The sequence below is a fragment of the Leucoraja erinacea genome, chromosome 14 (assembly GCF_028641065.1).
Source record: "Leucoraja erinacea ecotype New England chromosome 14, Leri_hhj_1, whole genome shotgun sequence".
NCBI lineage: Eukaryota > Metazoa > Chordata > Chondrichthyes > Rajiformes > Rajidae > Leucoraja > Leucoraja erinaceus.
Genome location: NC_073390.1, coordinates 13,934,840 through 13,949,048, shown reverse-complemented (window position 1 = coordinate 13,949,048; position 14,209 = coordinate 13,934,840). Strand labels below are relative to the sequence as shown.

General features: G+C 39.5%; 1 protein-coding gene across 3 annotated transcripts in view; it reads left to right on the top strand.

Moving 5' to 3' along the window:
• The window catches only part of rasa2 (RAS p21 protein activator 2), a 148,767-nt gene that overhangs the window by 91,681 nt on the left and 42,877 nt on the right, over positions 1 to 14,209 (top strand). For all 3 annotated transcript variants that reach the window (XM_055645651.1, XM_055645652.1, XM_055645653.1), the window contains exons 6-11: positions 1,885 to 1,968; positions 5,015 to 5,087; positions 5,232 to 5,308; positions 9,284 to 9,385; positions 12,265 to 12,421; positions 12,948 to 13,096. In XM_055645651.1, the coding sequence (XP_055501626.1) occupies positions 1,885 to 1,968; positions 5,015 to 5,087; positions 5,232 to 5,308; positions 9,284 to 9,385; positions 12,265 to 12,421; positions 12,948 to 13,096 (642 nt within the window). The remainder of the gene's footprint in view (positions 1 to 1,884; positions 1,969 to 5,014; positions 5,088 to 5,231; positions 5,309 to 9,283; positions 9,386 to 12,264; positions 12,422 to 12,947; positions 13,097 to 14,209) is intronic.

Sequence of the window (14,209 nt, the reverse complement as noted above, 5' to 3'; positions counted from 1 at the left end):
ATGAAAGCCTGTGAGTTTATGAGTTTTTTTTACAGTCTTGTTGAGTTAAGAAAGGCCGTACTTTAGAAATATACCTGAGGTGACAGAAAGCACACTTTGTTACCTTATTTATGTTCGACAGAGAGGTATAACTGAGTGTCATTGGCATAACTTAGAAAATTTACATTATGCTGTCTGGTAACTCTTCCGAGCGGCAGCATATACATGGAAAAGAGTAACGGGCCAAGGCTACTACACCTTGTGCTACACCAAATGTATATCATGCAGCTGTGACAGATATCCCCCAAGGCTAACAAAGTACTTCCTTCCACTTATATATGATTGGAACCAACTCAGGTACCTGGTCTGACAGGCTGACCCAGTTTTCTAGGTGATCTATGAGAATACTGTGATCTATGGTGTGAAAAGCTGCTGTGAGGTCTAAGAGGATCAGCACTGAGACTTTGTCCTCGTCAGTGCTAACTCTAAGGTCACTGACTTTTTATCAAGGCAGTCTCAGTGTTGTAATTTGCTCTGAAACCAGATAGAAATGTTTCTAAAATGTCATTTTGATTCAGAAAGTGTTGTATTTGGTTGAATACCACTTTCTCCAGAACCTTGCTGATAAAGGGTAGATTTGATATGGGTCTGAAATTACTCAGTAACCCACTGTCTAAATTTGGTTTCTTTAACAGAGGCTTTACGACAGCGGTTTTATCAGCATCTGGGAAAATTCCAGTCTCAAGGGAGTTGTTTATAATTGTAAGAACAAAGCTAGACAAACTGTTAAAAAAATTATTTGAAAACTTTGTAGGAACTGCGCCAAACTGACAGCTAGACTATTTGCATTCTGCCACAATTTTACAAAGTTCTCAGGTAGAAATACTTATGAAACTGCTCATTTTTGCCTGTGCCTTACTAGGTCGGCAGCAGAGGACAGTAGAATCTAAAGGGATATCTGCTCTGATAGTCTGAACCCTATCTTTAAAATAATCGGCAAACAGCTCACAATTTTCAGCAGAAGCTTGGCTTAAAAATTCAGGGGTTGAAGCAGAGTTTAGTAATCTGTTAATGGTGGAGAACAAAATGTCACTATTTCCATCACTGTCTGCGATAATTTGAGAAAATGGGTCCTCCTTGCAGATCTTACAGCATTATTATAAGTAGCAATGGTTTCTTTATAGATGCCAAGATGTACTTCTAGTCCTGTTTTTCTCCACTTTCTTTCGGCTACCCTACCTAATTTAAAAAAAAAAGTGTGAACCATATTTAACCATAGAGATGTTTTAACCCTTACTTTCCTTTTAATCTTGAGAGATGCAACTTTATCACGTGTTGTAGCTAGGTTGCTGTTATAAGCTTTTATCATTTGGATACCTTTGGAATGTTGCGAGGGCAGGGAGAGGAAGGGGTTTGGTGGTGGAATTCAACTGAAGGTAGTGGATGTTGCGGAGGAAGATGCATTGAATATGGTTGAGCGCCTTGTCCTTATTCTGGTTAAGAGGAAGGGAGGTGAGAACAGAAGAGCAGGAAATAGAAGAATCATATTTGATAACCTTATCAGGAAGGACAGGGGAAAACAACTTGGTTAATGAAAGAGAAAGACGTATCAAAGGCACCTGTGTGGAAGCATATCATCAAAGCAGACACAACTGAGAGAAACTGAAAACGGATTCTAATTCTTACTGGAACGATGGTGGGTGTAGCCAAGATAGCTATGGGAGCCTGTGGAATTATCTTGGTTATTGTTTGCTAACCTATCACCTGAGATGAAGATGGTAATATCAAGAATGTAAATGAAAAATCAGGTAATGGACTACATACAAATGAGAGCAGAGAACCTGGCATCATTAAAATTGAAGCATAATTTTAAAACATCATATTTTTTTTTTCTTCAACTTGCAGGATCATTGAATGCCAAGGACTTCCTCTTGTAAGTGGGCAGAGTGGAGATCCCTATGCCTCTGTCTCGTTTGTTGGACCTTCGAGGTATATTATTCAATATTTTAAATGTACAGTTGTACAGTACATAGAATACACAACTGAATTTGGAATTTATTTGCGTTACGCCATGTCAGTGCTAACCATGTTGCCAATCTAACTAATCCCTTCTGCTTGTACATGGTCTGCATCCATCTACTCCCTATTTGTTTATTTGTCTGTCCAAGTGCATCTCAAATATTGGTATTGCATCTGATTCCAAAATTTTCATTGACAGTGCATTCCAGGCACTAACCACTCTGTGTAAGTTTTAAAAAAAAGCTACCTCGCACGTCTCATTTAAACTTTCTCCCTCTCACCTTAAACTTACGCCCTCTGACATTTCCATTCTAGGAAAATGAATGACTACCCTATTTATGCCTCTCATAATTTTATATATGTCATTGAGTTCCACAAACTATCTTGTAGCTAAAACAGTTGGTGTTTGTCCAAATTTTCCTTGTACTAATACTCTCCAATCCAGGCAACTTACTGGTGAGCTTCTTTTGCACCCTCGCCAAAGCCTCCACATTCTTTTAATAATGTGGTAACCAGAACAGCACTCAACCAGGTTATTTATCTCCCTCCTGTTCTCTGACGCATCATTACCTGGTATTCATCCAAAAATGATGAATCTGGCTGTATAGTCATGGGTATAGAGGAAATAGAGCAGGGGAAATGTGTAGGAAAAAACTGCAGATGCTGGTTTAAACCGAAGATAGACACAAAATGCTGGAGTAACTCAGCGGGCCAGGCAGCATCTCTGGAGAGAAGGAATGGGTGACGTTTCGGATCGATGCCCTTCTTCAGACTGAAAGTCACGAAAAAGGGAAATTAGAGATATAGATGATGAATAGAGCAGGGAGTTGAGCATGCAGCCCTGAGGTATCCCCATGCTGAATGGTCGTTAAGGTGTAGGTATTGTTGCCCATTCGTACTGATAAGGAAGTTCAATTGCATAAGTAGGTACGGAGACCCATTTCTTCGAGTTTGTCAATGGGTTTGGAAAGGATGATGGTGTTCAACAGCAATCAAGACAATTAACATTCACTGTCGGCTTGTGTAGCAGTAGGCACATCAAAGTGGGCCCAGGTCATTACCGAGGGAGGAGTTGATTTGCATTATAACCAACCTCTCAGAGACTTCATCACAATGGACATTAATGCCACTAGTCTGCAGTTGCTGAGGCGTGTTATCTTACTCTTCTTGGGTACCAGTATTATGTATGTCCTTTTAAAGCAGTTGGGGGTCCTTGGATAATAATGGTGAGAGGCTGAAGTATCATAGAGTAAAGAAACAGACCCTTTGGCCTGAATCGAACATGCTGACCAAGACGCTTCTGTACAATAGTCCCATTTCCTCACATTTGATCTATAACCGTGTAAACCTTTCCCATCTACGTACCTGTCCTAATATCTTTTAAATGGTGTTATCATACGGACCCCTAACCCCCGTTTTCCCTATTGACACAATTGTTTTATAACACAATATTCTATAATATGATGTTTCTTAGGAATGCAGCTATCACATTACAGCAGAACTGCTTCAGGCTTATCAAAACCTGCACTTGAGCATGGGCATTCTGATTCTGTACCATTGTAAATTCCCATTACAGGGGAAGACAATAAATAAATGTTCATGTTAATTGGCCTTCATCAACAATTTTCATGAAAATATTGTGGAGGTATGATTGCCATCTATATATAACTAAAATTCTCATCTTGTTTGTGGGTATGTATGTGTGGGTGTGTGTCATTTGGGTACGATCTGCTTGATTCTCATTTCCTTACAAACGCTAGGCCACAGCCTTCCCATTTTCACACATTCTATTCACATTTATCCCCTCGAGGCGGAAAACGCCTTCCCGTCGCATTCACACCTATATTTCCGAACTTTTTAATCCATTAAAGTTTTAAAAAACAGCCCGAAAACTCACCCATTTCAGAAAAAATAACCCGAATGACGTCACAATGCACTCGCAACGCTAGATGGGGCACTTCAAGAGGGAGGGGCATTCCAGCGCTCGTGCGGCCTGGTGGCGAGGGTGGAGCCGCGGGCCCTGGCTGGAGCCGAGCTTGACGCTCGAGCTGGAGTGAGGGCCGTACCCGGTAGCGAGGGTGGAGCCGCGGTCCCTGGCTGGAGCCGATCCTGAGGCTCGAGCTGTAGTAAGAGCCGGGGCTTGGGATGGCACCATAACTGGGGCCAATAAAGAAGCCGCCGCTGGAACCAAGCATGAGCCCGGGTCCAGGGTCAGGGACGGTGAAGTCGGAACCTGCGCTGGAGCCCAGGCCGCTGCCAAGCTGACGGCTGGAGGCAGTCGCTGGAACCAAGGACGAGCCTGGGCCTGGACTGGAGCCCAGGCCACGGCCAAGCTGACGGCTGGTGGCTGCCGCTGGAACCAAGGACGAGCCTGGGTCTACAGCCAGGGCCGGGTCGAGTAAGAGAACCAGGCCAAGTTCTGGCTCTGGCGCTGCTCTACGACCAGGGTAGGCTCTGGGGCAGGGAATGGGAGGAGAATGAGGAGGTAGGGTCTCTACCCCCCCCGCCCCTCCCTCTCTGCCCCTCTCCACCGCCCTCCCCCTCTCCCCCTCTCTCCACCCTCCCTCTCTACTCTCTCTCCCCTCCCTGCCCCTCAACTCCCTCTCCCTCTCTGCCCCTCTCCCTCTCTCTCTACCCTCCCTCTCTACTCCCCTCCCTCTCTACTCCTCTCCCCCCTCTCTGCCCCCCCCCTCTCTACCTCTCCCTCTCTGCACCCCCCACCCAACGGCTCCCACTTGGTCTAGTATCTATTAATTTTTTTATTTTTTTTACATATACACATTTAAAAATCTATTTCCTGTGCAAGGTGCCAACCTTTTATAATTTTATCAGAACCCATATAAAAGGCTGCTTTGTACAGCATAAGGTTGAAGTAAGAATATTTGAAGAGAAGAAGCCACAACACTATCTTTGTCTAATCAGACCATTACACATAACCTTTGTCCATTTTGAAGTTTACTTTGAGGATGCCCTGGTTATGAATTTGCTCTATATAATCACTATTTTGTTTCATCAGATTGGATCAAAAAAGAACGAAAGTGAAGAAGAAAACTAGTAACCCGCAGTTTGATGAAACATTCTACTTTGAAGTAAGTAACTGTAAAGAAGGTCTGCATGGTGTCTTCATTGTTGATATAATTAATAGTTTTGAACAAAAGCAATATTCTGCATAAAAAGTAATGTAGCTGAATTATATTGTTTGATCTGAAACACAGTTAATTAAAACATTTCAGGTAACTCGAAACAGCAGTTACACCAAGAAATCTCATTTCCAAGTGGAGGAGGAAAATATTGAAAAACTGGAAATCAGGTAATAAAATAAAAAGAAGCAACCACAAAGTAGCCATTAAATCACTGTCATCTAAACCGAATTGGGAACCTTTAACAACCCGATACAAGATAGGATTATGTAATTGGTGGTAGTTGACATTACCCTTAAATTGGACAACTTCACACGGAGCAAATGCTAATTTGTTAATGTTAATTTGTGCTAGTCTGCTTTTGGCTTTATGCAAAATTTGTAATAGTGTGAAATTGCTGTATTTTTTCAGTGCAGATTAAATGAAATAGCAACTGATTTTTGGAGTTGTAATTACAAAACCAAGAAACCTTTTTGTTTAGATTGTTTATGATGGCTTTTTAACTTCACTGGCAATCACTTTTCATCAGATTGGAGATTAAGGTCTTAAAAGAAAACGGAACATTTGTCTTTGCCTTTCTTTTCCCTCTCTAAATTCCACCTATGTTCTTTAGTTTTTAATTATATTCATGTATTTTTTGTTTACCATCTTCTTGCTGTTCATTCTCCTTTATAGTTAAGGCAATATGTCCAGTTTCTCTTATCATGCCAGTAACTTATTGAGCAGTTTTGAGTTGGAAGGATACAGAGATCAACTTCCTGTTATTTCAAGATCAGGAGCAATGTTTCTTGTATCACATGGAGGGATTAAGGCTGTGGTGAAAGATTGGGAGAGACATAGGAGAGTAGGAGGGATGGGTAGGTCGAGGGTTGGGGAAGGGATGTGTGAAGTAGGCCGCTGGCATGGCTAAAATCGGTGATCTCAATGTCAAAAGAAAGAGAATGATTAGAAATATATTTACCTAGAAGGGAGTTGACTTCAGGAATACTTGCAGCTTACTGAGTAAAGGCATTCTTCACTTTACAAGAGGGATCTGTACCGGGAAAATATTTTGATAAACAACATTTTTGTGAGTTGAAAAAAATGGGTTTAATGCACATGATAAAATGGGTTTAATGCACTCTTGAGAATTTTGGTATATTATATCTCTTTGAACAGAGTATAATGCACTGGTATGCACACACCAAAGAGTGAATGGCATTTTATTGAAATGCATAAACTTGAGTGTTCTTATGTCAAGAAACATCTTTATATTCGTGTATGATTGTTCAGTGGTGATTAGTGAATCCTCTGCCTGATCCTTTGCTCTAATGAAGTGACCAGTTCTCCAGATCCAAACTTGAGGAATAAAATATCAAATAAAGATTTCATTCGTTATGATGACCATCGAACTAAATTGCAGAAACAGTGCTCTTTTTGTAATGGTCAAATCTCTGTTAAAGATCAAAATATCAAAAGCTGTGATTATGTTTTAGTGCTTTGTTTAAGGTTATCAATATCCCTCTTCTTTCTGACTATCCCTTTCATGCTGTCGAATGGCGTTCAGTATCAGTGAGGTAAGATGGTCTATTGTTGAATAATCAATTGCTGCATGTTTTTCTGTGATCAACTTTCTTTTTATGGGTGCAGGTGTTTTGTTAACTGCACGTAAAAAAGGCTGGATTTTTTAATTTTATATATCTCATTTGCTGTCTAGTGGAATATGATATTTGGAGCTAATATTTTGCTATGTTGTGCAAAGCTCTGTTCCAAACCCTAACTTTCTTTCTTCCTTCCCCACCACTGGAATAGCCTGCCCAAATACATTATTTGAACTCATTAAGCATTTTATGTCTATATTTGCTTCCTCCAATGACTGTCTTCCCAGAATGTTTAATACACAGTGGCCTATCAATTCTGTGCCAGCTCCTAACAGAGCAATGACAGTAGAACCTTTCCCCTATTCTTATCATGTATTTTGGGCCATCTCCAGAGAAACATATCCGGTTGTGACAAACCAACTAAGGAGGTAGAGTACAAAGCACTTGTCTGCCCACTGTTGGAATATTGCCAGACAATATGGGACCCTCACCAGAATAATAACATTGACACCCTTGACAAGGTTCAGAGGCGTGCAACCCAGTTCGTCTATAACAACTACTCAAGACAGTCAAGTGTTTCCGATATTTTAAATCGCCTTGGCTGGGTCGGTGGAGTCAAGATGGACGAAAGCCCGCTTATGTACTGTCTACAAGGAGACTCATGGCATCATCCCCAGTAACATATCTCACCTCATTCAATCCAATACCCAGAAATCTACAAGACAGTGCTCAGGTCACTTTATTTATACTAGAATTAAAGCAAATAAAAATAGCTTTCTACAGGCATTGTATTCATGGACTATCCCAGAGTGGAACATCCTTCCCGACACCGCCAGATGTGCACCAACCTTGTCACTCTTCAAGTCACAGCTCGACAACTTGGACATGGATCATTTCACCAAACTTGCCCACATAAAAATCTAAATAACCCTTTTGCAACCAGTGCCCATGCGAGCATAACCTGCACAAGATAGCCCAGCTGTTGGCGGTTGTGCAGTAGCAAGCAGAAGCAGAATGTAGCCTTGCAAATTAATCCATTTCATGTCACTATTTAATTCTCTCTCGAAAGGATTCCGTTCCCACCAGCCCACTTGGCATCCAGCGCCTAGAGCAAACCTAGTGCTGGAGGAACACAGCAAGTTTAAGCAGCAACTGTGGAAGGAAAAGAGAAAACATTGTGGTCTTATTTCTCTCCACAGATACTGTTTTGCTCAGGATTTCTTCACCTGCAATCTCTTGTGTACTCCAAATTTATTTTTTGTTGCAATTAGGGAGTTCATTAACCTGTCAGGTCTATTCTGTCACTCAGAACAATAACATTCTCCCACCTTACCGCTGTAACCTATTCCCTCACATCTCTCCCTCCATCTTGAGCAATTTTAAATCAACAATAAGCACAGAGATGATTATATCCCATATGCAAATTGTACAATGTAAAGAATTGTTGGCTCATTATGATTTGATGAGATTAAGATTTCACACATCGAGCTGCGTAGTAGCTTTGCTTGCCGCCTGTGTAAAACATTAACTAATCTGTTTTTTAAATGCTGTGTGTAATTTTAATAGTTATTTTCTTGTGGATTCCCAGTATTTATTTTATAATGAAAACTGCTGGAACAAAATAAAACATCTGCAATCTTTTGTGTCGTCATACATTAAGATTTCATTGTCTTATGTTCTGGCCATCTGAATAGGTTATACTTCACCAAAGGCTCCTTGGGCTTTACTTGCCAGATTTTCAGTTTTTTATTTGCAGAACATTTAACTCAGAAACATATAGCACTTGGTTTAATTTGCTGGATGCTTGGTGCTTCAATGGATCATTTTATGCTTCTGGGTAAAAGCAGGTGCCAGTATTAATTTGCTCCCCATATATAAAAATGCGTTTGAGTAAAGAGTAAAAATTGCTGGTCTGACTCAGCAGATCAGGTCACACCAATCGTAAAATAAATGGATTTTACATTTTAGATCAAAGACCATTGTTCAGAACTTAGTTTGAGCAGCAGAGAGATGAATAGCAACTCCGCTGATAGGGTGAAACCGAGGGGCTAAGCTGTAGATTAAATCATCTGATTCATACATTAACGAGATCAGTTAGAGAGAATGTAAAAGATGAAAAAATGCAAAGATAGAGCAAATGTCCAGCAGGTCAAATTGTGCTAATGGAGTGGAAAAGCTGAAGTAATATTACTAATGAATGATTTGCAGCAGAACTAATCAGTTCTGATCGTGAGCAAGAGAGTCAACAGAAGTTGTTGAATTTGATATTGTGTCCAGGTTGACTACAGCTTGCAGTTATTCTGACTACTATGTTGTCAAAGTATTTTTTATGTTAATGATTTGCAGTCCCTTGTTATTGCACACAGCTATTAATTGAATTGAGAAGCCTTGTGAATGCCTTGCTGTGTGTTGCAATTGGTATTGTGATATTAATTTCGGTAATGCGATCCTACAAGATAATACAGCGTGTCACAAAACACCTAAAAACTGTTGGAATTTATGTCATTTTTTTCATTTCTAAAAAAATCCATGCAAAATAAACTGATCTTGTTTTTTTGTTTTTAGAGTTGATCTGTGGAATAGTGAAAACCTGGTGCAGGATATCTTCCTGGGTGAAATTAAGGTTCCTGTAAAAATCTTAAGGAATGATAATGGTCATCGAGCTTGGTAAGAGTTATGGAAACCCTAGATAACACATAGAAGAATCTAACAAAAATGAAGTCATAAGGTCATAAGGAATAGGAGTAGATTTAGGCCATTTGGCCCACCAAGTCTAGGGTTATGAGGTTCTATTGCAGATTCTGTTACTATACAAGGCCCTGGTTTCTACAATTTTATTTCTTATGAACCTTCCTAAATTAACATTGTTTTGGAATAAAAGCATAAAAATCATGAGGTGGACTTTGTGGGGGAGGAAACCAAAAATTCTTACCATTCACTATTTTGGGCAACAATAAGAAAAGGATGTAAATGTGTGGCTACAACATATTGTGCTTTGTTCCTTGATTAAAATATTCAAATTGTGACAAAGCACAGCATCTGGAAGATAGTTGAGATCCTAATGCATAGAATTGAGTCCAATTTATTCAGAGGAAAACTGTTGCGTTGTTCCTCTGTGCTTGATTTATTTCTACTGTTTCTTCCTTCCTAACCCTCTTACAGTGAGCAATCTGTGGAAGCCAATATTCATAAACAGTAGTCAATGAATAAATTACAAGGTGAAAATGCATGCAAAACTTGAGCCACTGGTTTATTACAATCAATTGCAAATACTTTTAATGTCACCTTTGCATCTGTGTGGAAACGTTATGTGCGAATGATTGGGCTTCTCCAGTGTGTTTTGGTTTAGCAGTATTTTATTCATTGAAGAACGTTGTGAAAAGCATCCGTACCCAATTTTCAGGAAATTAAAGCTACCATTTCAGGAAAATGATTTGACCTTGAAATTCTTTCACATGGCAAAGTGTTTTGGAGCTGGTTGAATTTTTTCAAAAGGATTCTTGGTATTCCAGAAGACCATTTCTGAATTTTTTGTTCCATGCAATTGATATGCATGGAGAACACAACCATGGTCACAGTGTCAAATGGCATGTATTGTTTGAATAGGCATGCAAAATTGGTCAGTGAGATTTCAAATGTGCAAAACTGACCCATGCCCTTAATGAAATAACCTTATTCAAGGACTTGTCTGTCAGGCATGTTATCACTATTTGGTCTACTGAATTGGCAGATAATCCTCTCATCCACTTCAGCTGTACTTTAAATGTTTTGCCCCCTGGGTCACCTCATCCTACATTGGTCATATTCACATTTTCTGGAAAATATTGTTTACTGGTCATATTAATATTTATCCATAGTTCAAGACGATGGGTCAGTTTATTACCAATAGTTGCTTATGAAGAAGTAATTAATTTTATTATTTGATTCCTTACATATTATTGAGAATCAAACTAGAAACCTATGCAATCCATTTATATTTGGAATCTGCAGGATTGCCTTTATAATTTGAGAAAAAATTAGTTATTCAGATCTAGTACAGAAATGGCCCCTTCAGCCCACCATGTCCATGCTAACTTTTTGCCCATTGACACGAATTCCATTTGCCCAACTGAAGTAATTATCCTTTATTCCGTACCTATTTATGTTTCTCTTAAACCCATCTCTTAAACACAATGATGGTATCTGATCGTACCACCATATCTGGCAATGAGTTCCAGATATCAACCACTTTATCTGTATCGGGTTGAAAAGTTGCCCTCTTATCTTATACCTATGCCCTCGTGTTTCTGAAACCCCTACAATGCATAAAAATCAAGCTGGAAAGGGTGCATAGGCTATTGCCAAGAGTTGAGCGCAATTTAAAGGCAACTGGCCAAGGGTATGAAAAACATGGAGACCGGTGTCATAAATCAAAACAGAATGGAAGCATACATGATTCTGATTTGGTCTACATTTTGATTTGGTTGCACCAGCAGTCTCGAGTTTGTAATCAATTTGACTGGAATTCTGTTGCTTTCATGATAGTTATCCAGCAACATATTTGATTATTCAGTTCCTACATAGGCAGATTAGGCATATGTGTAGTTAAATGAAGCCCAGATGTGAAATACATTTCCTCAAATTACTGCAGAGATCAGAATAAATCTTCACTTTGTAATGGGCAATTTTGCGTGAATTTATTCAGGAATGTGTCCAACTGTGTCTTGGTGAATAAATGAATAAATCTAATACAAACCTAACTTCCATTCTAATGTTACTATTTCAAAATGAAACCAATAAACATGTGTCCCACATTATTTTTTATTTCCTTTCTCCCAATGTACCCACCCCACAACCTATTTATTTACACTGTAAGCTGCCCAGAAGCCAATTTAATATCTTCTTATTTTTAACTAAAATTCGACTTCATCATAAATCTAATACAAACCTAACTTCATTCTAATGTTACTATTTCAAAATGAAACCAAGTGTGTCCCACATTATTTTATTTCCTTTCTCCTGTACCCACCTATTTATTTACACTGTATGTGTGTGTGTGTGTGTATATACAAGAACTTTAAAATATGCTCAATGTTAAATGATGTTAAACGCAACTACAGCTGCGTCCGCTGGACTGGAGGCCAGCAGCTTCGACCGCCCCGGGCCGCGGAGTTTGAACCGGCCTGTTTGCGGAGCTCGGATTCAGCTGCGGGACCTGCTCACCATCACCCGGCAGGGTCACAACATCGGAGGCCTGGATTGCCTCAGCGCAGAGGGAGAGCAAGGAGGGAAGAGATAATGACTTTGGGACTTTAAACTGTGTTGAGTGTTTGTTTCAAATCCTCACGAGGGAGGAGAATAGATGACTAGGCCATGGTTGACAATCCAAGCACTATCTGTATAAAAACAAAATAAATAACATTCCCTTTAAAGCATATACTTCCTGTTTTCCAATATTAATGGGTTCTTGGCATTATTAATAATCAGTCAGTTACAGGTTGTGTATGGTATATTTGCATTAGTGTCAACATTCAACATAAAACAATGTGTACACTCTTACTGTGCAGGTACTTATTACAACCAAAAGACAATGGGAACAAGCCTGCAAAATGTGAAGACTTGGGTTCACTTCGCCTATCCATATCCTATAATGAAGACTGTGTCCTTCCATCTAAGTACTACAGTTTACTTAATGACCTGCTGCTAAAGTCATCTGATGTAAAGGTAATGAGTTACTGGGGGGAAGTCAAATCTTTTTGCTTGTGTTCGATGTGATGCAGCTTTGTCGTATCCACGCATTCTAACACAGAAAATAGTTTAAGCTCATTATAATGGAAATTCTCAATAATAAAGACATGGTCTGCTTATTGACCTGGGTCTCAACAAAATGTTATCTTAAATATTCTAACATGCTTAGGGAAGGTCAAATGCTGAATTTTGCTATTTAATAGTGGTAGTGGGAGTAGGGAAGGAAAGATAGGGTTTGGAAACAAGGATGAGAGTGTTTTAATTGAGGCATAGTTTAAACAAAAACCAGTGTAAATCAGCAACCAATATTGACAACTGAATAAGACTTGTGTAATCTAATCATTCCAGTGGTCAAGAGCAATCTTTTTTTTAATGAAATGTTTAATCTTGCTCTCATAATAAGGTTCCCTTGAAATGTGTAACACTGCATACCAAGAATATGCGCAATTTAAGTGATCAGTCAGATCAAATCAGTCTGAAATTATTTTTTTCTCTTTTCAAGCCTGTATCTGCCTCAGCTGTCCATATCCTGGGTGAGGTGTGCAAAGGAAAGCAAGAAGCTGTGTTACCACTCGTGCGCTTATTGTTACATCATAAGAAGCTGGTTCCTTTCCTTCATGCTTTAGCTGAATTAGATCTCCAGCAAACACAGTAAGTCTGTCATTTGGGTCTCTGGATCCCATATTTTTGTGCCTTATGTTGAATGAAGCATAACGTTGCTTAATCACTTGATCTGATAAAGTATATATGTTTTTAAAATAATTTGTCTCTGAGGAATCAGTCTGAAGAAGGGTCCTGAGCCGAAATGTCACCCATCCTTTTTCTCCAGAGATGTTGCCTGACCCGCTGTGTCATGCCAGCACTTTGTGTAACCATGTAATGGGCCAGATTTCCAAATAGTGCAACAGTTGCAATTGATTCGGGAGTACTTGCTGCCAAATAAAGCTCTTTTTATTCTACCCAAACATTGCACTCTGATCATATTCTCTTAAGGCATACTATGCAATATGACATTTTCCTGTTCCACTTCAATTCTTTTTGCCTCAATAAATAAGGTTCCCAATTTGTGTAGTATTTATCCAGTGAACAACTTTTTGGATGAAACTACTGTATGATTCCCATAGGTTTTCTTGCTGAAGTGGATGTATAATACTCCTAAACCCGTCTATTTTCTTTTAAATGAACTCCTTCCTTTGTTAATGAACTCTTAAATTTCTTAGTTTCTCTTAACTTTTATTTGATCGAGCTGATAATTAAATTTTAACCAAATGTGCAAAACCTCAGAAATATAAATTTTCAACACATGCTATATGTGCGGATTATGTACCGCATGATACATTACTAGGTTACCTAGAACGTGAACTTTTGTCAAAAGCAAGGGGGACTGGAGAAAAAAGATATACCTAAAGTGTGGAATACTCACTCTATATTCATGACCGGTAGCCGGACACGGATCCAGCTCCATCTTCAAATTTGCCAACGACACCACTATTATTGAATTACAGTGCCCACCATAATATTTGGGACAAAGACCCATCACCTGTACCCCAGAATTTGGGATTTGGCAACACTTCCTCCTCGATAACCATCAGCACAGGAACACTTCAAGGCTGCATGCTCAGCCCCCTGCTCTACTCACTCTATATTCATGCCCGTGTAGCCGGACACAGATCCAACTCCATCATATCCTTTGCAGGCAATGACTGCTGCCGACGACACCACCATTATTGAATTACAGTGCCCACCATAATGTTTGGGACAAAG